The 25978-nt window shown below is 35.4% G+C and overlaps 1 protein-coding gene across 1 annotated transcript in view; it reads right to left on the reverse strand.

The window, feature by feature from the left end:
* Positions 1-16128: 16128 nt before the first annotated feature.
* The window catches only part of plekhh2 (pleckstrin homology domain containing, family H (with MyTH4 domain) member 2), a 108523-nt gene continuing 98673 nt past the window's right edge, over positions 16129-25978 (reverse strand). The window contains 5 exon segments of the mRNA XM_030156922.1: positions 16129-16627; positions 20069-20218; positions 20365-20451; positions 22049-22178; positions 24891-25027. Coding sequence (XP_030012782.1) covers positions 16442-16627; positions 20069-20218; positions 20365-20451; positions 22049-22178; positions 24891-25027 — 690 coding nt within the window. The 3' untranslated portion in view covers positions 16129-16441.

Consider the following 25978-nt stretch of genomic DNA (forward strand, 5'->3'; position numbering starts at 1 on the left):
TTTTGTTGACATCATCATAAAGAAGCTGTATACCGAGTATGAAGTCAATCGGAATTGTAGTTTCGGAGAAGAAGACGATTGAAATTTTTGTAACGGATGACAGACGCCGACGACAGACGACAACAGACGCTGACACTGGATGCCGGTAAGCTAAAAACTGATTGTGATTTTTTTACCATGCGATATATATTACGATATGAAAAAATACTCAGGAGAATATAATAGTTGTGTGGTGCCGACGTAAATGGTCAAACTGATTAGTTGTGTTGCCTCTTGTTGAGGCAACAGGTGTAAGACACTATCGATACAGAGGAAATTTGAGATAACTGACATTGCTTTTCTTTTTGTCAACAAGTTTTCATTTACGGTGATTTTCTCTTGTTCATTATTCATTTTTCAATATTGTTACCAGTGACTCACTCCAAACTGATTAAGAATGATTGTGATTGGTGGATCGCTGCGTGCAGTGTGTGTCAGACACCCTGAAATTAGATGAGAACATGTTGAGTTCATATGCCTCCTATACTCAGTACCAATGAAAATGCAACACTTGAATGTGTTTTATTGTTCCTGAGCTGCATCAATATGTTTAAGTTTCACCTGTATAAGATAATCCCAGACAATTTCTTAACAACCTGAGACGGGTTGTGCTATTGTCACACTTGAATGAACTTGTCTGCATTCATAAGACTTGTTTTTCTCATTGCTCAGCAGTGAACTGCTCAACTTAAGGAATGGTGGTCAGTTAAGGAGTGGTCATGTTCTGTTTATAAAGACAAGCTGAAAAGCACCAAAATCATTTGCAATAACTCAGCGATGCCCAGACTGACACGTGACCAAAGGTGCCATGCTATGGGGCTCCTGGAGGCCGGAATCTCTGCTCGGCAGGTGGCACGCCGTTTTGGATGCAATGTGTCCACCATAGTCAGGATGCAACAGAGGCATGAAGAAACTGGCTCAACTGCAGACAGACCTCGAACTGGACAAGCACGTGTGACCACGCCACAGCAGGATCGCTATATTGAGCTGCAGCACCTCTGGGACCACTTTGTGACTTTTGGTTTTGGGGGTCCTTGAGTTTCTTTCTTTATCCTTATTTTTTTGTCAACAAATTTGGATGCGATTTTTTATTTTTACTGTATAGAAATGGCCTATGATTAATTCCAAAGAGGTTATGGAATAAAAATCCTCATCGATTTAAAAAAATATAAGAATCTTCAAGTGCTGCGTTTTCATTGGCACTGAGTATACATTGCAGGACCTGCGATGTGACTATTGTGCACACGCACATCGCAATGACGATGCTCAAATGATATATTGTGTAGCTCTACTTTTCGTACACATTAGTACACAGGTGTCAAACAGGCGGCCTGCGGGCCAAAAACCGAACCTCCAAAGGTTCCAATCTGGCCCGCAGCATGAACTTGCAAAGGGTAAAAATTAAACTGATATTAACAATCAAGGATGTTGTTGTTCTAGTTCAGGGGACACATACAAACCAATATGAGCTAAAGTAAAATGATAGCATAATAACTTGTTAATAACAATAAAATGTGGACAACTTCAGTCTATCAGTATTCTCTGAAATATCATGGACCAAATCTGTGGAATAATCTAAGACCTGAACTTCAATCAACATCTACTTTATCATTGTTTAAAAAGCATCTGAAAAGGACTTTAATTCATGAAAAAATGTAAGGCTGTATATCACTTGATTTGTATTTGATGATTTGTAATGTGGATTACATTTTTATTGTTTTTACTTTAGTTTATTATTTCAGTTACATTGTATTTTTTAATTTTTTTTTTTTTATTGTTCTTTGTATTGTTCTTTTCGGGGGAGGTATTCATATAAGCCTTCTTTTTGGCTTCTAACCTCTCCTGCACAATTTTGTTACTTGTTTGAGTGTTTGTTTTTTCTATTGCTGTTTTTATTTTGTGCAAATAAAATCAAAATCAAAATCACAAAATGAAAATTAAGTGTAAAATTAACAATATTCTTCTTGCTACTAAATACGTTCTGCATTTGTAGATCCATTCTGATGTGTAAGGTGTGTTAATAATAAGCTGACACGTAATATTGTAGAAACTGTTTATAGTTTAGTTCCAAATTCCAAACTTAAACATTTTTAACAATATTATACCTGTTACTAAATGTTTGTGTAACATCGTGTGTAACGTGTGCACATGTACAGTCGTGGAAAAAATTACTAGACCATCAAAAGTCATCAAAAATGCAATCAAGTACTAACTCCTGTGTGTATCATGTGACTAAAACAGACAGAAAAGAAAACATGGAATGTCTAAAAGCACTGTTTTTGTCAGTACGATGCCATAGATATTCATGTAAGAATTGAAGTGATTTTGGTTATTATCAAGAAAACATCGAAAATGGATAGATATCAGCTCTGAAATTAAACTCTAATGAACTATTTTTGTTGTTATCATTATATTTGTCCAAACAAATGCACCTTTAGTTGTACCAGGCGTTAAAATGAACAAGAAATTGAAGAAAACGAGGGTGGTCTAATAATTTTTTCTGCGCCTGTATAAGTGATAAATTGAGGCATAATATTGTTAAAATCGCACTTATTTTTCTGGAAGAAATTTTAGTTTTTTCAGGTTATTTACAACTTTTTGTTTGGATAGTTTGTAAACGTAAATATTTTCAAAATTTAATGTTTTTATTGCAATAAAACATGGAGGACAAACTTGGAGTTGTTATTATTTATAGGTTATTATGCTGTTATTTTCATGGTTCAGCTCACTGGAGATGAAACTGGGCTGAATGTGGCTCCTGAACTAAAATGAATTTGACACCTCTGCTTTAGTAGAAAGTTTCTTTGTTTCTTTGTTTTGAGGTTTTACTTCACCAAGACAGGAAGTAGGTCACTCGTTCAAGATGAAATTCCACAGAAGTGAGCTGCCTGTAAATCAGGCTGACATGTAATGTGATAAATAAATCTAACATAGTTCATCTTTAAGCCAGTTTAGCCATGTGTGTGTTGTGACTTCACTCCAGCCATTTGTACAGTGAAGACTGTCAGGAAGAGATAGAATCTAAGGTTCTATTAGTGAGAATTCAGACCTGTGTGTCTGTCTACCTCTGTGTTTAGCTATTATAGCACAACACAGCTAAACGCATCCTATTTCCTAGTATAATGCACGTTCTGTGTCCGGCATCCGGTGCAGCATCTGATTGATGTTGCAGCACGGGAGGTACGGGTACAATGCCGCTGTTGCATCACGGGAGGGCACTATCGTATAATGGCACCATGGGTACAATGCCGCTAGTTATCGTAAATCCATATAATATTCATCTGATATTCTACGTTTGTGGATATGGATCTGTCAAAACTTCTTGATATTTTATACGGTTCATTTTTGCAGCTATGTCTAGGCCAGTGGTTCCCAATATTTTTTGGATCATGACCCCATTTTATCATCACAAATTTCTGGCAACTCCAGACATTCAAAACAGGGAAATTTTTTTGCTAAAATTAATTGTTTTTGATCATGTAATAGTTTGCTATACTATGTTGTAAATAAATGTTAATTTTAGATGACATTTAGGCTATATAATCCTACTATATAATACACATTCTGTGTCCCAACAATGTTGCGGCACAGGAGGGTGTTTGTACAAATTTTCCTCAGTCTTCACAGGCCCGATCGCCGCCAAACTCGCCAAATGAATAGAAACATTACCTGACTATCTACTAGGCACAATTTTATTTCCGTATTCCAATGCTGTGAGGTATGCTGGGCGATTTTAGCCTCTCTCTACTTTGAATTCTTCATCCCTGCTGCCATTCTCTATTTTCAGAAGTGGTTATGCTGCCATTCATGAAATTTCTACTGCTAGCAGACGATGCTACAATGTGAAGACTGCAGTTCACTATCACTGTATGAATTTAATTAAAATAACGCATGAATTATCATATGAGACTCTACATACTGACAGTTAATTGCGAAAAATAATGATTAGAACAATACTATTTTCATGAAACAGATTACTGACAACTGTACCCAGTGAGTTTCGACCCTAGAAGATATTAGATGTTAGCTGTGTGCATAATCTACACCTTGGGTCTTCTATGTACCAGACAAAGAGTATTCAGTAATAGAAACACCAAGACGTGTTCATCAGCCTGAGAGGTGCAGGGGACAGGCACACCACAAAACAGCTGTACTAATGTTATAGGCATTAGAAAGTCAATAACAGACATACCAAACAGCTTAATTAAAATAATTAAATTGTTAACATTGCAACAGTCAATATATGACAAATCACTATGTCAATGCCAACTGTATATATAAAGTGTCATGAGATAACTTTTGTTGTGATCTGGCGCTATATAAATAAAATTTGATTGATTGAGTGATTTGATTGGTTTTCCCCTGTCAGTTGCTTTGGAAAAAAGCGTCTGCCAAATGCATAAATGTAAAATGTAAATGTCAATGAATCACTGTTTAAAGCAAAAATAATGCTAATTAATGGAAACAGTTTGGAAAACCTGAAATTGTAAACTAACAAATCTGTCTAATTATTTCTATAAAATTTACTTATACTTATCTCTTTGAACAATTGTGTTGAACAATGCAAATAGGCAGTATTTCACTGCATATACTATAAATTGATGGTACTGAAATAAGCAAACTGCCTAACTGCATAGTTGTGTCTTGAAAATATTCCTTAAATTCCACTCCCAAATAATGTGAACAAGTAAGATCATGACAATTTTTCACAAAATTGCTGCTGCTCTTGCTGTGTCCATTGACAATAACGTATAGGCACTTTTCATATACAATGGCACCACGGGTACAATGCCGCTAGTGTATATAATGCACCTTTTTGCCGCCTGTCTGCTTCTCAGTTTCTCTTAGATGTCTTAGCCAGGTGGGTGAAGAAATCTTTCCATTCTCTGTTCGGTCTGCTTTTCTGACTAAGACTATGCCCGGGCAGGTTGAAGCGTAGTAAAACACACAGTCACATGATCAGGTCAATCAATATATGCCCTCTCAGATGTTATATCCTGCATTTTATTTGAACTTGATTTTTAGTAGGAAAAGTGTGTGGTGTTTTACTTATAATGAAATATATATTGAATCATCATCATCAAATATACAGGGTGTCCCATAAGTCTCCATACATAGGAGACATAAAACATTCCACACATACAGGGTGGGGAAGCAAAATTTACAATGAACATTTAGTTGTTTTTTCTCAGCAGGCACTACGTCAATTGTTTTGAAACCAAACATATATTGATGTCATAATCATACCTAACACTATTATCCATACCTTTTCAGAAACTTTTGCCCATATGAGTAATCAGGAAAGCAAACGTCAAAGAGTGTGTGATTTGCTGAATGCACTCGTCACACCAAAGGAGATTTCAAAAATAGTTGGAGTGTCCATAAAGACTGTTTATAATGGAAAGAAGAGAATGACTATGAGCAAAACTATTACGAGAAAGTCTGGAAGATACTATTAAAGAAGAATGGGAGAAGCTGTCACCTGAATATTTGAGGAACACTTGCGCAAGTTTCAGGAAGCGTGTGAAGGCAGTTATTGAGAAAGAAGGAGGACACATAGAATAAAAACATTTTCTATTATGTACATTTTCTTGTGGCAAATAAATTCTCATGACTTTCAATTAACTAATTGGTCATACACTGTCTTTCAATCCCTGCCTCAAAATATTGTAAATTTGGCTTCCCCACCCTGTATATGGTTCTAACATGTATTTCTTTATATTTCTTCTTTATAGTTCTTCAGCAGACACGCATTGAAATGTGTTCCCGACAAAATGGCAGTCATATAGAGCATATTATATAAATAAAAATGGTTTATGTCAAGAAACGTTTAGTTTTCCTATGTATGGAGACTTATGGGACACCCTGTATTTTTATTTATTAGTAATTTTTTTCTTATCAATTACTATAAATTTCAGGTGACCCCAAGGTTGAAAAACACTGGTTTAAGCAGTTGTTTGGATTTGGTATATGCATGACTACGAATTAACACTATCCTATAAGTTCAGCTGCTTTAGAATTATTTTCATATTGAAGCTGAATAGCCCTTCAGTGACTATATTCGAGTGCGGACCAGACCCCAAAATGGACAAACCAAACACTGGTTTTAAGGAAGAGCTTTTACTCTTAATGTTTTTTTAGATTTAGAGGCAATTCATTTCATCATTGTAAGCTTCAAGAGAATTTCACAACAGTAACAGTACCTACACTTGAGTAGTAATAGTCTGTGAAAAGCAAATGTACTTAATAAACAATACTAAACCTGAACAAAATGTAGATCATGACCAGATCTGTGGGAATGACGCACATATTATGGGAAATGTCCATCACAAACAGGATGAAAATACCATGATCCACCCATGGATGACTGAGGTAAAGGAACTGTTTACTTCCCTTTTTTTTCTGGGAATTGAACGCACATACACTGGAAACAGCTATTACTGGAAATGATTCCTCGGGTAACCTGTCACAACATGCTCACACAGGTGCAGTCTCTTTTTTCTATCCGTTTATCATTGATGTAAATCTACCTTTTTACATCATACTTAGGATACGTTCTACTATTTTCAGAGTAAGTGAGCATTTTAACCCATAAAGACCCAAACAGCCACCGACGACCAAAACCATCTACTGATCTAAAATATTTAATAACTTCTGATCCACTAATCCTATCAATACATGTAAATAATTGGTGTAAAATAGAGTTTGTCATCTTTTCATGGTCATCAGATATGACCCGTTTGGATGTTCAGAGGTTCCGTAGTTACCATGGAAACAGTCATCTTCTACAACACTGATTCACCAGTAAAACCCATGGAGTTAGATAAATGACAGTGGATGAACACACTTGGTTTATGTTCAGTTTATGATATATTTTGCTGAAAAAGTCACTTTTTCTTCAGTTTTCTCTATTTCTGATATAATAACCCTCAACTTTAATCGGAGTTTTTATAGACACCTACATGATTAGTAAATTAAATATAGGAAAATACCTGATCACTGAAAAAAAGCAAAATACAGAGGATAATGTCATAATAAATGGCAAATAAATCACATAAGAAAAATTAAATGTACAGAAAAAAAAAAAAAATTTTGGAAGTGCAACAAAGTAGCACTGGGTCTTCATGGGTTAATTGCTCATTAAGAAAAACTGCCCAGAGATGAACTTGAGTTAAAAATGGAGGCCTCAGACCTAATCAACTGCTACTAAAAACTCTGCATCTGGCCTGTGCAAGTGAATTTCATCAGTATTTATGATATCTATGGTAATTTAGTGCTCTTCACACCTCTATCTGCAGAAAAATGACCATTCTTCAAACACATCCTGCGTTTTCAGACATAAATAAGACAAATGGCAGCTCATGCTTCCCTTTAGGAAATCCCCGTTGCGTTACAGCAGTGTGGGGGCCTTGCTGGGGCGTCCCAGAGCCGGGGGGGATTTGCTCCTCAGTTCTTTGCTCTTCAGACTGATGGGCTGAGCCACCATGAGAGCCGGGGCAGAGAGGTGATGGGCGGCCGCCTTCTGCTGATGAGCGCTGTTTATGTAACTGGAGATGAGCAGCGTTATCTCCCGGATCTGTTGATGAGGAAAAACACAGAAGTTGGTTCGTTTATACAGGGTGACACAAAAAAACGGGAACTTTTTAACAATCCAATAAAACCAAGAGTGATGGAAGAAGAATATTTTATTCATAGTAATTGAAACCTTAAAACATGCCATTTAAGAAACAATGATGGAATTTTCATTTTTTTAAAAATTACTTCCTGTAGATGGCGTCCTCCTGTACGAATCCACTTCCTATCTATTATAATGGGGAAATTTTCAAAGTCGCACCAAATCCAGAATCAGATCCGGATTCAAATAATTTCAATACCTTGTGTTGACATCATCATAAAGAAGCTGTATGCCAAGTTTGAAGTCAATCAGAACTGTAGTTTTGCAGAAGAAGACGATTGAAATTTTTATAACGGATGACAGACACTAACGACAGACGCCGGTAAGAAACTGACTGACTGGAGTCGACTTGTCTTTGTGTTGTCTTTTATTCTGCAGAGGGAGTAAGTCTGACAGTTGAAAAAAGGTCACACATTAGTTTTTATACAAGGTGATTGCTGGGCAGATAGGAGGATGCACAATATCATTTCAGAGAATCCACATGAGTGTTGCTTTCTTAGTGTACCCACACATTTCCTTTGTATGATCACAGTTAGTTTCATGTGGGCTAAGCTACCGGTGTTAGAAAAAATTCATGATCTCTACCTGCATGCACCATCTGCAAAAGAGTCTTAATTACTAAGACAAAAGTTAATATGTAAAATATTTCATTACACCATTTAAAAAAAATAGGACCAATGGCCCTGTAGCTTACCGGCCAAATTAAAAGCTTTGGGAAATGTATCCAGATGCCATTTATTATCACCCAGTTCTGTGTATTTATTATATTACAGAAATAGCCCATGTTTTGGTCATATTCCAATCAGATCTGTAAAAAAAAAATTCAGATTCCAACTTGATATCATTGATACTGATTTATTGGATCAATCCACTTCCTATCTGTTATAATGGGAAAATTTTTCAAAGTCACACCAAATCCAGAATCTGATCCAGATTCAAATAATTGCAATACCATGTGTTGACATCATCATACAGAAGCTGTATACCAAGATTGAAGTCAATCAGAACTGGAGTTTCGGAGAAAAAGACAATTGAAATTTTTTCCCCATAAGAGCCCATGTTAAATTTTCCATAAGTTCCTGAATCCAGAAGAAGATCCTGATCAGCATGTGGACATTATGTTTTGGTCATCTCCCCATCAGAGCTGGACTGTAGAAATTTACCCTGGATATCATTTATATTTACGGAGTTATTGCATTGATCCACTTCCTATCTGTTATAATGGAGAAATTTTTCAAAGTCGCACCAAATTCAGAATCAGATCCTGATCCAAATAATTTCACTAACTTTTGTTGACATCATCATAAAGAAGCTGTATACCGAGTATGAAGTCAATCGGAATTGTAGTTTCGGAGAAGAAGACGATTGAAATTTTTGTAACGGATGACAGACGCCGACGACAGACGACAACAGACGCTGACACTGGATGCCGGTAAGCTAAAAACTGATTGTGATTTTTTTACCATGCGATATATATTACGATATGAAAAAATACTCAGGAGAATATAATAGTTGTGTGGTGCCGACGTAAATGGTCAAACTGATTAGTTGTGTTGCCTCTTGTTGAGGCAACAGGTGTAAGACACTATCGATACAGAGGAAATTTGAGATAACTGACATTGCTTTTCTTTTTGTCAACAAGTTTTCATTTACGGTGATTTTCTCTTGTTCATTATTCATTTTTCAATATAGTTACCAGTGACTCACTCCAAACTGATTAAGAATGATTGTGATTGGTGGATCGCTGCGTGCAGTGTGTGTCAGACACCCTGAAATTAGATGAGAACATGTTGAGTTCATATGCCTCCTATACTCCGTACCAATGAAAATGCAACACTTGAATGTGTTTTATTGTTCCTGAGCTGCATCAATATGTTTAAGTTTCACCTGTATAAGATAATCCCAGACAATTTCTTAACAACCTGAGACGGGTTGTGCTATTGTCACACTTGAATGAACTTGTCTGCATTCATAAGACTTGTTTTTCTCATTGCTCAGCAGTGAACTGCTCAACTTAAGGAATGGTGGTCAGTTAAGGAGTGGTCATGTTCTGTTTATAAAGACAAGCTGAAAAGCACCAAAATCATTTGCAATAACTCAGCGATGCCCAGACTGACACGTGACCAAAGGTGCCATGCTATGGGGCTCCTGGAGGCCGGAATCTCTGCTCGGCAGGTGGCACGCCGTTTTGGATGCAATGTGTCCACCATAGTCAGGATGCAACAGAGGCATGAAGAAACTGGCTCACCTGCAGACAGACCTCGCCCTGGACAAGCACGTGTGACCACGCCACAGCAGGATCGCTATATTGAGCTGCAGCACCTCCGGGACCGCTTTGTGACTTTTGGTTTTGGGGGTCCTTGAGTTTCTTTCTTTATCCTTATTTTTTTGTCAACAAATTTGGATGCGATTTTTTATTTTTACTGTATAGAAATGGCCTATGATTAATTCCAAAGAGGTTATGGAATAAAAATCCTCATCGATTTAAAAAAATATAAGAATCTTCAAGTGCTGCGTTTTCATTGGCACTGAGTATACATTGCAGGACCTGCGATGTGACTATTGTGCACACGCACATCGCAATGACGATGCTCAAATGATATATTGTGTAGCTCTACTTTTCGTACACATTAGTACACAGGTGTCAAACAGGCGGCCTGCGGGCCAAAAACCGAACCTCCAAAGGTTCCAATCTGGCCCGCAGCATGAACTTGCAAAGGGTAAAAATTAAACTGATATTAACAATCAAGGATGTTGTTGTTCTAGTTCAGGGGACACATACAAACCAATATGAGCTAAAGTAAAATGATAGCATAATAACTTGTTAATAACAATAAAATGTGGACAACTTCAGTCTATCAGTATTCTCTGAAATATCATGGACCAAATCTGTGGAATAATCTAAGACCTGAACTTCAATCAACATCTACTTTATCATTGTTTAAAAAGCATCTGAAAAGGACTTTAATTCATGAAAAAATGTAAGGCTGTATATCACTTGATTTGTATTTGATGATTTGTAATGTGGATTACATTTTTATTGTTTTTACTTTAGTTTATTATTTCAGTTACATTGTATTTTTTAATTTTTTTTTTTTTTATTGTTCTTTGTATTGTTCTTTTCGGGGGAGGTATTCATATAAGCCTTCTTTTTGGCTTCTAACCTCTCCTGCACAATTTTGTTACTTGTTTGAGTGTTTGTTTTTTCTATTGCTGTTTTTATTTTGTGCAAATAAAATCAAAATCAAAATCACAAAATGAAAATTAAGTGTAAAATTAACAATATTCTTCTTGCTACTAAATACGTTCTGCATTTGTAGATCCATTCTGATGTGTAAGGTGTGTTAATAATAAGCTGACACGTAATATTGTAGAAACTGTTTATAGTTTAGTTCCAAATTCCAAACTTAAACATTTTTAACAATATTATACCTGTTACTAAATGTTTGTGTAACATCGTGTGTAACGTGTGCACATGTACAGTCGTGGAAAAAATTACTAGACCATCAAAAGTCATCAAAAATGCAATCAAGTACTAACTCCTGTGTGTATCATGTGACTAAAACAGACAGAAAAGAAAACATGGAATGTCTAAAAGCACTGTTTTTGTCAGTACGATGCCATAGATATTCATGTAAGAACTGAAGTGATTTTGGTTATTATCAAGAAAACATCGAAAATGGATAGATATCAGCTCTGAAATTAAACTCTAATGAACTATTTTTGTTGTTATCATTATATTTGTCCAAACAAATGCACCTTTAGTTGTACCAGGCGTTAAAATGAACAAGAAATTGAAGAAAACGAGGGTGGTCTAATAATTTTTTCTGCGCCTGTATAAGTGATAAATTGAGGCATAATATTGTTAAAATCGCACTTATTTTTCTGGAAGAAATTTTAGTTTTTTCAGGTTATTTACAACTTTTTTGTTTGGATAGTTTGTAAACGTAAATATTTTCAAAATTTAATGTTTTTATTGCAATAAAACATGGAGGACAAACTTGGAGTTGTTATTATTTATAGGTTATTATGCTGTTATTTTCATGGTTCAGCTCACTGGAGATGAAACTGGGCTGAATGTGGCTCCTGAACTAAAATGAATTTGACACCTCTGCTTTAGTAGAAAGTTTCTTTGTTTCTTTGTTTTGAGGTTTTACTTCACCAAGACAGGAAGTAGGTCACTCGTTCAAGATGAAATTCCACAGAAGTGAGCTGCCTGTAAATCAGGCTGACATGTAATGTGATAAATAAATCTAACATAGTTCATCTTTAAGCCAGTTTAGCCATGTGTGTGTTGTGACTTCACTCCAGCCATTTGTACAGTGAAGACTGTCAGGAAGAGATAGAATCTAAGGTTCTATTAGTGAGAATTCAGACCTGTGTGTCTGTCTACCTCCGTGTTTAGCTATTATAGCACAACACAGCTAAACGCATCCTATTTCCTAGTATAATGCACATTCTGTGTCCGGCATCCGGTGCAGCATCTGATTGATGTTGCAGCACTGGAGGTACGGGTACAATGCCGCTGTTGCACCACGGGAGGGCACTATCGTATAATGGCACCATGGGTACAATGCCGCTAGTTATCGTAAATCCATATAATATTCATCTGATATTCTACGTTTGTGGATATGGATCTGTCAAAACTTCTTGATATTTTATACGGTTCATTTTTGCAGCTATGTCTAGGCCAGTGGTTCCCAATATTTTTTGGATCATGACCCCATTTTATCATCACAAATTTCTGGCAACTCCAGACATTCAAAACAGGGACATTTTTTTGCTAAAATTAATTGTTTTTGATCATGTAATAGTTTGCTATACTATGTTGTAAATAAATGTTAATTTTAGATGACATTTAGGCTATATAATCCTACTATATAATACACATTCTGTGTCCCAACAATGTTGCGGCACAGGAGGGTGTTTGTACAAATTTTCCTCAGTCTTCACAGGCCCGATCGCCGCCAAACTCGCCAAATGAATAGAAACATTACCTGACTATCTACTAGGCACAATTTTATTTCCGTATTCCAATGCTGTGAGGTATGCTGGGCGATTTTAGCCTCTCTCTACTTTGAATTCTTCATCCCTGCTGCCATTCTCTATTTTCAGAAGTGGTTATGCTGCCATTCATGAAATTTCTACTGCTAGCAGACGATGCTACAATGTGAAGACTGCAGTTCACTATCGCTGTATGAATTTAATTAAAATAACGCATGAATTATCATATGAGACTCTACATACTGACAGTTAATTGCGAAAAATAATGATTAGAACAATACTATTTTCATGAAACAGATTACTGACAACTGTACCCAGTGAGTTTCGACCCTAGAAGATATTAGATGTTAGCTGTGTGCATAATCTACACCTTGGGTCTTCTATGTACCAGACAAAGAGTATTCAGTAATAGAAACACCAAGACGTGTTCATCAGCCTGAGAGGTGCAGGGGACAGGCACACCACAAAACAGCTGTACTAATGTTATAGGCATTAGAAAGTCAATAACAGACATACCAAACAGCTTAATTAAAATAATTAAATTGTTAACATTGCAACAGTCAATATATGACAAATCACTATGTCAATGCCAACTGTATATATAAAGTGTCATGAGATAACTTTTGTTGTGATCTGGCGCTATATAAATAAAATTTGATTGATTGAGTGATTTGATTGGTTTTCCCCTGTCAGTTGCTTTGGAAAAAAGCGTCTGCCAAATGCATAAATGTAAAATGTAAAATGTAAATGTCAATGAATCACTGTTTAAAGCAAAAATAATGCTAATTAATGGAAACAGTTTGGAAAACCTGAAATTGTAAACTAACAAATCTGTCTAATTATTTCTATAAAATTTACTTATACTTATCTCTTTGAACAATTGTGTTGAACAATGCAAATAGGCAGTATTTCACTGCATATACTATAAATTGATGGTACTGAAATAAGCAAACTGCCTAACTGCATAATTGTGTCTTGAAAATATTCCTTAAATTCCACTCCCAAATAATGTGAACAAGTAAGATCATGACAATTTTTCACAAAATTGCTGCTGCTCTTGCTGTGTCCATTGACAATAACGTATAGGCACTTTTCATATACAATGGCACCACGGGTACAATGCCGCTAGTGTATATAATGCACCTTTTTGCCGCCTGTCTGCTTCTCAGTTTCTCTTAGATGTCTTAGCCAGGTGGGTGAAGAAATCTTTCCATTCTCTGTTCGGTCTGCTTTTCTGACTAAGACTATGCCCGGGCAGGTTGAAGCGTAGTAAAACACACAGTCACATGATCAGGTCAATCAATATATGCCCTCTCAGATGTTATATCCTGCATTTTATTTGAACTTGATTTTTAGTAGGAAAAGTGTGTGGTGTTTTACTTATAATGAAATATATATTGAATCATCATCATCAAATATACAGGGTGTCCCATAAGTCTCCATACATAGGAGACATAAAACATTCCACACATACAGGGTGGGGAAGCAAAATTTACAATGAACATTTAGTTGTTTTTTCTCAGCAGGCACTACGTCAATTGTTTTGAAACCAAACATATATTGATGTCATAATCATACCTAACACTATTATCCATACCTTTTCAGAAACTTTTGCCCATATGAGTAATCAGGAAAGCAAACGTCAAAGAGTGTGTGATTTGCTGAATGCACTCGTCACACCAAAGGAGATTTCAAAAATAGTTGGAGTGTCCATAAAGACTGTTTATAATGGAAAGAAGAGAATGACTATGAGCAAAACTATTACGAGAAAGTCTGGAAGATACTATTAAAGAAGAATGGGAGAAGCTGTCACCTGAATATTTGAGGAACACTTGCGCAAGTTTCAGGAAGCGTGTGAAGGCAGTTATTGAGAAAGAAGGAAGACACATAGAATAAAAACGTTTTCTATTATGTACATTTTCTTGTGGCAAATAAATTCTCATGACTTTCAATTAACTAATTGGTCATACACTGTCTTTCAATCCCTGCCTCAAAATATTGTAAATTTGGCTTCCCCACCCTGTATATGGTTCTAACATGTATTTCTTTATATTTCTTCTTTATAGTTCTTCAGCAGACACGCATTGAAATGTGTTCCCGACAAAATGGCAGTCATATAGAGCATATTATATAAATAAAAATGGTTTATGTCAAGAAACGTTTAGTTTTCCTATGTATGGAGACTTATGGGACACCCTGTATTTTTATTTATTAGTAATTTTTTTCTTATCAATTACTATAAATTTCAGGTGACCCCAAGGTTGAAAAACACTGGTTTAAGCAGTTGTTTGGATTTGGTATATGCATGACTACGAATTAACACTATCCTATAAGTTCAGCTGCTTTAGAATTATTTTCATATTGAAGCTGAATAGCCCTTCAGTGACTATATTCGAGTGCGGACCAGACCCCAAAATGGACAAACCAAACACTGGTTTTAAGGAAGAGCTTTTACTCTTAATGTTTTTTTAGATTTAGAGGCAATTCATTTCATCATTGTAAGCTTCAAGAGAATTTCACAACAGTAACAGTACCTACACTTGAGTAGTAATAGTCTGTGAAAAGCAAATGTACTTAATAAACAATACTAAACCTGAACAAAATGTAGATCATGACCAGATCTGTGGGAATGACGCACATATTATGGGAAATGTCCATCACAAACAGGATGAAAATACCATGATCCACCCATGGATGACTGAGGTAAAGGAACTGTTTACTTCCCTTTTTTTTCTGGGAATTGAACGCACATACACTGGAAACAGCTATTACTGGAAATGATTCCTCGGGTAACCTGTCACAACATGCTCACACAGGTGCAGTCTCTTTTTTCTATCCGTTTATCATTGATGTAAATCTACCTTTTTACATCATACTTAGGATACGTTCTACTATTTTCAGAGTAAGTGAGCATTTTAACCCATAAAGACCCAAACAGCCACCGACGACCAAAACCATCTACTGATCTAAAATATTTAATAACTTCTGATCCACTAATCCTATCAATACATGTAAATAATTGGTGTAAAATAGAGTTTGTCATCTTTTCATGGTCATCAGATATGACCCGTTTGGATGTTCAGAGGTTCCGTAGTTACCATGGAAACAGTCATCTTCTACAACACTGATTCACCAGTAAAACCCATGGAGTTAGATAAATGACAGTGGATGAACACACTTGGTTTATGTTCAGTTTATGATATATTTTGCTGAAAAAGTCACTTTTTCTTCAGTTTTCTCTATTTCTGATATAATAACCCTCAACTTTAATCGGAGTTTTTATAGACACCTACATGATTAGTAAATTAAATATAGGAAAATACCTGATCACTGAAAAAAAGCAAAATACAGAGGATAATGTCATAATAAATGGCAAATAAATCACATAAGAAAAATTAAATGTACAGAAAAAAAAAAAAAAAATTTTGGAAGTGCAACAAAGTAGCACTGGGTCTTCATGGGTTAATTGCTCATTAAGAAAAACTGCCCAGAGATGAACTTGAGTTAAAAATGGAGGCCTCAGACCTAATCAACTGCTACTAAAAACTCTGCATCTGGCCTGTGCAAGTGAATTTCATCAGTATTTATGATATCTATGGTAATTTAGTGCTCTTCACACCTCTATCTGCAGAAAAATGACCATTCTTCAAACACATCCTGCGTTTTCAGACATAAATAAGACAAATGGCAGCTCATGCTTCCCTTTAGGAAATCCCCGTTGCGTTACAGCAGTGTGGGGGCCTTGCTGGGGCGTCCCAGAGCCGGGGGGGATTTGCTCCTCAGTTCTTTGCTCTTCAGACTGATGGGCTGAGCCACCATGAGAGCCGGGGCAGAGAGGTGATGGGCGGCCGCCTTCTGCTGATGAGCGCTGTTTATGTAACTGGAGATGAGCAGCGTTATCTCCCGGATCTGTTGATGAGGAAAAACACAGAAGTTGGTTCGTTTATACAGGGTGACACAAAAAAACGGGAACTTTTTAACAATCCAATAAAACCAAGAGTGATGGAAGAAGAATATTTTATTCATAGTAATTGAAACCTTAAAACATGCCATTTAAGAAACAATGATGGAATTTTCATTTTTTTTAAAATTACTTCCTGTAGATGGCGTCCTCCTGTACGAATGCATTCTTGAAATCTGCTGTTGAGATTCGAGCACTTCTTGGTCGTCCTGTTGGTTTCTTCTTTAGGGCAGATCCAGTCTCTTCAAAGTTATTAATCCAACATTCTATCGCGTGTTTTGATGGAACAGCACCATGACGTCCTAAGTTGTAAAAATGTCGGAACTCCCTCTGCGCAGCTGTCAAACTATCAACTGTTTTTATAAAACATTTTTATGGCTAACGCGCGCTGTTGCCCGTTCCACTGATCCATGGTTACTAAAATGGGGGTGTGTTTACTTGCTCAAGGTCACTGTCTCGCAGTGCTGCCACTTGCTCATGTCTGCCAATACGCACTTCAAAAATTCCCGTTTTTTTGGGTCATGATTTTTTGGACCTTAGTAACCATTGGCCGCTGTGCGAGAATTGTTCGGTAACCGTGTGATCTCAAGATTCGGTAACGTTCCCTGGCCCCCTAGATTGCCAGATTTGTCCATTTGTGATTTTTTCTTGTGGGGCTATCTCAAGAATAAAGTGTACACGACTCGACCGAGAGCTCTGGAAGAGTTAAAACAGAGAATTCAGGATGAAATTCACAGTATCCCAGCTGAGATGTTGCAGCGGTCAATGAGGAATCTCAACAGCAGATTTCAAGAATGCATTCGTACAGGAGGACGCCATCTACAGGAAGTAATTTTAAAAAAATGAAAATTCCATCATTGTTTCTTAAATGGCATGGTTTAAGGTTTCAATTACTATGAATAAAATATTTTTCTTCCATCACTCTTGGTTTTATTGGATTGTTAAAAACTTCCCGTTTTTTTGTGTCACCCTGTACATGTTCAGTATGGACGGTGTTGCTCAAACATGGTACGATTGGGTCTGGAGTTACATATTTTACCATTTGAAACTAAATACTGCATGGAAAAAAAACAACAAGTACTGTACTTGTTGTTACTGACTGCAACTGGATCTGTGTATTGTGATTTGGCATCGTGAACTTTTTTCATTTTTTTTATTTTTTAGAGGACGCCAGGAAGACTAGCCTGGCATTTGTGCGTCGGCTAAAAGGGGATCCTCAATAAAGAATAAATGAATAAATACAGTGAATATCTACTAGTGGTTTTGTATTAAATGTATAAAGAAACAACATCATCTTCTGACTGGTAGCCTCTTTAGCCCAGTTTCCCCCAGTACCCAAGGCAAAAGTTCCTTCTATGTTACCATGGCAACGCTATGCAACGCTTGTAGCAATATACACATTCTATACATCCAGGTAACCAGAAGAACATCAGCTAAAAACTCAACAAAACCAACTCACTGGAAAAAATCTAAATCTTACCAGGCTAATTTTCACTTGTTCCATTAGAAGATTTTTTTTGCTTGTATTAAAGCTATACCTACCGATGTGGCATTTCTCACAGCACTAAGTAAAAGTTTGAACATGAACAACCCGCCTCCCTCCAAAGCCCCGCCCCCTTCCCGCTGCCTGAGCTCTGAGGCTCCTCCTCCTCTCTCCTCCTCTCATCTGATGCGCGATGGAAAAAGAGGAGGAAGCAGAGGTGGAGGTCCGGTCCGTTTTGGCGTGTCCGCGGACCCCTCCCACAGTAATCAGATGCATCATCCACCTGCTGCAGGCCCGCAGCTCCTGTTCCATCAGTAGACCTGGTCTGTGCAGTACTGGGTCAGTGTCTTCACTGCAGTGCCCAGGGGATGGGCGCGCGCACTGTGAACGCGCGGCCTCCGCGAATTTTCCGTGAACATTTGAAGTTTCATTGTCCATACAATTATCATCCTACATCATCTTGCATTATGTGACACCATGTACATGTACCTGTATGAGTCCCACCGTCATAAAAGCTGAGCTTTATGCAGACCTGTTCAGTCCAGTACAGCTGACTTCCGGACTTTTATCTCCATCCTTCATTCATCAGACTCCCGTTTGTGCCCCTCAGTTGTCGTTTCTGTTCATAAATCCGTTTAATCCCTTCCACATGTACATGTCAGTTCTATCCAAACACATCCTAGACAGTAGACTGTGGTCAGTGACAGGAGAAGCAGCGCCAGTGAAGCGTCAGATTCAGAGGGACACATATCGGATGTGAGACGGCGATAATGGATCAGATGCTGGACGGCCATAATGGATGATTGACAGGAGGCTCAGTCAGGTTCGGCCAATTATTTTATTCGGACCGAATAAAATGATTGGTCAGACTTTTATTAGAAATATATGAGAATTAAACATTTTTGAGTTTCAATACCTGGTGGATTTCTTTTACATTTTAGTTTGACACACACTTATTAGGAGCATTTTAAGATGACAAAAGAAAAGTGTAAAAATGCCACATCATACGGTATAGCTTTAAGCAAAAAAAATCTTGGATTAAGTGAAAAAAAATCTGCTAATGGAACAAGTGAAAATTATCTTGGTAAGATTTCTTGAAATAAGATTTTCAAGATCTATTGTCTAAAAATCAGTTCTTATATCTCACTGAAAAGTTACTCTTTAGGTGATTATGTCTTATTTTAAGTGTGATGAGATATTTTGACCAGAAATTTGAAAAATACACTTGGTAAAATTTTGATTTTTAGTTAAAATAAAAAAAAAAAAAAAAAAAAAAGAAAGAAAGAAAAAAAGAAAAATACACTTGGTAAGATTTAGATTTTTTCCAGTGGTCAGACCACAGAACACACTCAAAGCAGCAAGAATATAAATGAGTAAATATATAAAACAAGGACCAGTCCAGACCAGTGCATGTCATGAATACATTTATCAAGACGCAGTAAATTCCACAATATTTAGGGAAAAAAAAAAAAAAGCTAAATTCAGTTCCTCAGCTTTACAGGGGTACCACATGTGTCATATTTGTGCTTGCTGAGGATCTGTAGTAAATGTGGTTAAAAATTATCTTGCGAAGAAAATGTTATATGTAGATAAGAATTAATCTGGAAGTGTAAAACATCTACATTCTACTTTTTATATAGAGAAAAAAACAGCATTTCACAAAATTTTTCCTTAATCTCTGGTAAATTCATTCATTCTCAGATAACACATATGCAAAATCATGACTTAAAATTAACTAAAATCAGACTATGATTGACTCCTGATGGTGACTGACAATAAAAATTAGAAAAACTAAATAAATTAGTGCAGTTCATGTTTCATAAAATGTGTTCTAGGTCTCTGAGTCTTAAATAACTTTATGTAACTTGAAAATCTTCCTTGGTGTAGGTGTGAATCGCTCACTAACCTTGGAGGCGTCCATTCCAAACAGATGTTTCTCTGTAGGTTTGTCTTTGGTTGCGTTGGTGCCGATGCTCTGACCCACCACCAGCATGAAATCCTGTTTGCAGCCTCCAAAGGTCATCAGGGTCTTGTAGGGGTGGGACACCAGAGGTTTCTACACACACATATACACATACACTTTATGTAACGATGAAGAATAAATGAATAAACCTAAATGCATCGGTTGAATATGACTCTCTTGCTGTAACAAATATGCCATGTCTGGGCATCTGGTATGACCCAGTTCCACCACATGCTTACAATGGAGTTGTGCTCCAAAACGCTGATGCCATCTCCATGAACTGCCAGCCAGACACGTACGCCCTGCTCTGGAGACGGAGTGATGGACTGTAAACACAAAGCAACACAAGGGTCAGATGTGCTGATTGTTTTATCCATTGATCAGTTCACTGTTTGATCTATAAAATATTAGAAAATGCTGAAAAAAGTTCGATCTGGTTTCCAAAAGCCTGAGATGTAAATGACGTTCTCAAATGTCCTGTTGGTTCCACAATTCAAACATATGCAGTTTACAGCAACTAAGAAAAGAGTCAAATAAAAATTAAAGCTGGAGATTATGATCAAAATAGTAGGAGACCGATTTAACATTGAGAACTGAGAAGTGAGTAAGCCGTACTCTTAACCCTTGAATGAATGAATGAATGAATGAATGAATGAAATCTTTATTTCGAACATGTAGGCACTGAAATCAAAACAAAAATCAACCAGTAAAATATAATTACTGGTACATAAATGATTGATAAGCAAACAAACAACTAAATAAATAAATAAATGTAAATAATAATAATAATAATAATAATAATAATAATAATAATAATAATAATAATAATATAAATAAAACAAATGAAATGAAATTATACATGCTCGAAAAGGAGTAGGAAGAAGTAAAAACTTATGTACTCCTACCACCAATTTCTATTCCTTATGATCATTATATAGCAATTATTATTTTGTATGAATATTAATATAATAATAATAATAATAATAATAATAATAATAATAATAATAATAATAATAATAATAATAATAATAATAAGGCAAATACTCTGAAATTCAAGATTTCAACCCTAGTGTGTTATTGAAGGACATAACAAGAATTTATTAGTTTAAATTTTTTATTGTTATGTAGAAAATTAAGGTCAATGAAGTTACCATATTTGGTTCCTTGCCCCTAAGTGGCAAAAAAAAAATCCAAGATGTGTTTGTTTTTTTAATCCATTTTTGAACATGAATATAATTAATCATAAAATAGACCAGTAATGTGACCTCATGACCTACAAACAGGTAAGAAGTCCCATTAGCTTCAATCATTATCCAGGAGATTTTTTTTTTTTTTTTGACTAATTATGCTTTGGTGCTTTGGAATATCGTAAAATAAACTTCATGACTCAATTTCAGAGAATCTAAGCTTTCTAACTAAGTATAGTGCATTTATTTAATACTAAATGGACAGTGGAATGGCCAGCAATCTGGTGGAAATGGAGAGGTTAACAAAAGTTGCACAGGGCAGATTTGATAATAATAATAATAATAATAATAATAATAATAATAATAATAATAATAATAATAATAATAATAATAATTGTAATTAACTGAAATAATGGTAACTATGTCATTTTGAGATATGAAATCTGAATTATATCCTATTTCAAGCAAATAAAGTCTGATGAATATGTAAACAAACATTATTTTTGCTTTGTGTATGCAACAAAGTTCACTGTTGTTAAATTACTCATGAAGGTGTGATGTGTATGGACTCATATTTATTGTCTATGGTGGCTTTTATTTATTCACCATGTGGTTTTGGTATGAGTATAGTTTATTAGAACAAACATAAACACAATTCCTAACACTGCTTGTATTTGAACGGACGATAAGATAACTTTGATATACGGGAGATTAAAGGTAATATGCAAACACTCACCTCTGCTTCAAAAAGTTTGGCACCAAAGAAAGGCCATTTCCTGGCAACGGTCAGGTAGATCCTAACACACTCAGGTGAACTTCGACCCCTGAGTGAGGCCCAGCGAGCGGACAGACGCTGTAACAGTTGTCTGAGACGAGGAAAGGGGGAGGGGAAGTACATCGGTCACATAAGGACTGTCACAACCTGTAATTAATGTTTAAGACGTCCTTCGTATGAGAAGTTTCCGTAGAGATCTGGGTCAGTGTATTGTTTGATGACTGTATTTTCATTTCAGAAACAAAAGAAAAATTAGTGGTTAACTGATTTTCGCTTTAAAATAGAAGAATTAAAATGGAATTTCAAGGCGTTTTTCTTTTTCAGTGTCAAAACAGATAAAGTGAATTTAAAAAATGGATTGACTTTTGTTTTCTATTTCTAATAATAAAAAAGAAAGTTACTACCTGACAGAAATGGAAAAAAACGGACCAAAAACACACAAATATTCTTACAAACAATTGGTCTGTACAAAATCTGGACATCGTAGACGGTCATTGTATTTTTTGGTAAATGGATTTTCGTTTCAGAAACAAAAGAAAAACTAGTGGTTAAGTGATTTTCGCTTTAAAATAGAAGAATTAAAATGGAATTTCAAGGCGTTTTTCTTTTTCAGTGTCAAAACAGATAAAGTGAATTTAAAAAATGGATTGATTTTTGTTTTCTCTTTCTAATAACAAAACAGAAAGTTACTACCTGACAGAAATGGAAAAATGGACTAAAAATGCCTGTTTTTTTCATTTTCTGAGACTGGATGTTGTGATTTTCAAGGAAAGACCACTAATGCCTAGGTCACAAAAAATCTCTACGAACTCCAGATTTTGTACGAACTGGAAGATTCGTACAAACCCATCATTCATAAGAATCTTTGTGACCTAGGCATTAGGTCAGTGTATCTTTTGGTAATTGGATTTTCTTCTCAGAAACAACACAAAAACAAGTGGTTCATTGATTTTTGTATTGAAATACAAGAATTAGAATAGAATTTCAAGGCGCTTTTATTTTCCATTGTCAAAACAGATAAACCAAATAAACCAAAAAAGAAAAAAGGACCAAAAATGCCTGTTTTTTTTTTAATTTTCTGAGACCAGATGCTGTGATTTTCAAGGAAAGAGCGCTAATGCTGAGGTCACAAAGATTCTTACAAACAATGGGTCTGTACGAATCTTCCAGTTCGTACGAAATCTGGAGTTCGTAGACATTCGTGGGGGGAGGGTCAGTGTATCTTTTGATAATTGGACTTTCTTTTCAAAAACAAAAGAAAAACTAGTGGTTAATTGATTTTGGCTTCAAAATAGAAGAATTAAAATTGAATTTCAAGTTTTTGTTTTTCAGTGTCAAAACAGAAGAAAATAATTTAAAAATGGGTTGATTTTCGTTTTCTCTTTCTAATAACAAAAAAGAAAGTTACTGCCTGACAGAAATGTACGAATTTTCCAGTTTGTATGAAATCTGGAGATCGTAAATATGCTCCCTCCATGAATGTCTACAAACTCCAGATTTTGTACAAACTGCAAGATTTGTACAAACCCATTGTTCGCAAAGAATCTTTGTGACCTCAGCATTAGCACTCTTTCCCTGAAAATAAACACATCCGGTTTCAGAAAATAAAAAAACCTGTAATTTTTGATCGGTTTTTCCATTTCTGTCAGGTAGTAACTTTCTTTTTTGTTATTAGAAAGAGAAAATCAAAATCAATTTGTTTTTAAAATTTGATTTATCTGTTTTGACGCTGGAAAATAAAAGCGCCTTGAAATTCAATTTTAATTCTTGTATTTTAATACAAAAATCAATGAACCACTTGTTTTTGTGTTGTTTCTGAGAAGAAAATCCAATTACCAAAAGATACACTGACCTAATGCCTAGGTCACAAAGATTCTTATGAATGATGGGTTTGTACGAATCTTCCAGTTCATACGAAATCTGGAGTTTGTAGACATTCATGGAGGGAGCATGTCTACAATGTCCAGATTTCGTACAAACCCATCGTTCGTTACAATTTTTGTGACCTAGCCATTAGCGGTCTTTCCTTGAAAATGACAACATCCAGTCTCAGAAAATGGAAAAAACAGGCATTTTTAGTCCGTTTTTCCATTTCTGTCAGGTAGTAACTTTCTGATTTGTTATTAGAAAGAGAAAACGAAAATCAGTCCATATTTTTTTATTTGGTTTATCTATTTTGACACTGAAAAAAAAAAACGCTTTGAAATTCCATTTTAATTCTTCTGTTTTAAAGTGAAAATCAATTAACCACTAGTTTTTCTTTTGTTTCTGAAAAGGAAATCCAATTACCATAAGATACAATGACCGTCTACAATGTCCAGATTTTGTACAGACCAATTGTTCGTAAGAATCTTTGTGTGTTTTTGGTCTGTTTTTCCATTTCTATGAGGTAGTAACTTTCTTTTTTGTTATTAGAAAGAGAAAACAAAAATCAATCAGCTTTTAAAATTTGGTTTATCTGTTTTGACACTGATAAAGAAAAATGCCTTGAAATTCCATTTTAATTCTTCTATTTTGAAGTGAAAATCAATTAACCACTAGTTTTTCTTTTGTTTCTGAAAAGAAAAATTACCAAAAGATACACTGACCAATCTGGACTAGTGGAAATGATGCAAAATCTTGAAAACTGAAAAAGGAAATGAAAGTATAAAACTGCAGAGAAACTCACAGTTAATGACAGTGATAAGAAACTAGGGCAGGATAAAACAGACACCACAAACAAACCAGCATTATACTACCTCTTAAAACCACTTATGTAAAAATGACTGTAAACTAAATCAGAGTACTTTGCATGTGGTTGTACCTGAGCTGGTCCTCAGATGTGGTCCTGCGGTAGTGTTTAGGGTAGAACCGGTCCAGAACCTGTTTCAGAGTTTGAGTAGACTTGGTCTGTGAAGATCCAGGAGCAGAAAATGGACGCTCGAAATCCCCAAACTCCACCTGGACACAAATGTCAGGGAATGTTCAGTCGTTACGGGACTGTTCTGGTCTACCTACATGACAACTGATGAAAGATCGACACTATTTTTATTTATTAGTTACCAGTAAGAAGTGAAAATGAAACTATCCAACTGTCCACAATGTTAGAGCTGACCAGTGCAGATATAGATATGGATATAGACAGATATAGATATATAGACACAGACAGATATAGATATGTATATGCATATATGTAGACATAAACATAGGTATAGAATGACAGATATAGATATAGACATAGACATAGCTATATAGATATACACAGGTACAGACATAGGTGTAGACATAAACATAGACATAGATATAGACTGATATAGATATAAACATAGATATACATAGATATAGATGTAGACAGATATATAGATATGAATATAGACAGATATAGATATAGACAAAGATATAGACGTAGACAGAGATAGACATAGATATAAACATAGATGTTGTCATAGACAGACATAGATATAGACATAGATATATAGATATAGATGTAGACATAGATATAAACATAGACATAGATTTAGATATAGACATAAATATATAGACATAGATATAGATATAGATATATATAGACATCGATATAGACACAGACATATAGACACAGATGTAGACATAGATATATAGAAATAGATATATAGAAATAGATATAAATATAGACATAGATATGTAGACATAGATATAGACATAGGTACAGACATAGATATATAGAAATAGATATAAATATAGACATAGATATACAGACATAGATATGTAGACATAGATATAAATATATAGACATCGATATAGACATAGATATAGATACAGACATAGACATGTAGACATAGATATGGACATAGATATATAGATATAGATAAATAGACATAGATATATAGACATAGATATAAACAAAGAAATAGATGTAGATATAAACATAGA

The sequence above is a fragment of the Sphaeramia orbicularis genome, chromosome 15 (genome assembly GCF_902148855.1).
Source record: "Sphaeramia orbicularis chromosome 15, fSphaOr1.1, whole genome shotgun sequence".
NCBI lineage: Eukaryota > Metazoa > Chordata > Actinopteri > Kurtiformes > Apogonidae > Sphaeramia > Sphaeramia orbicularis.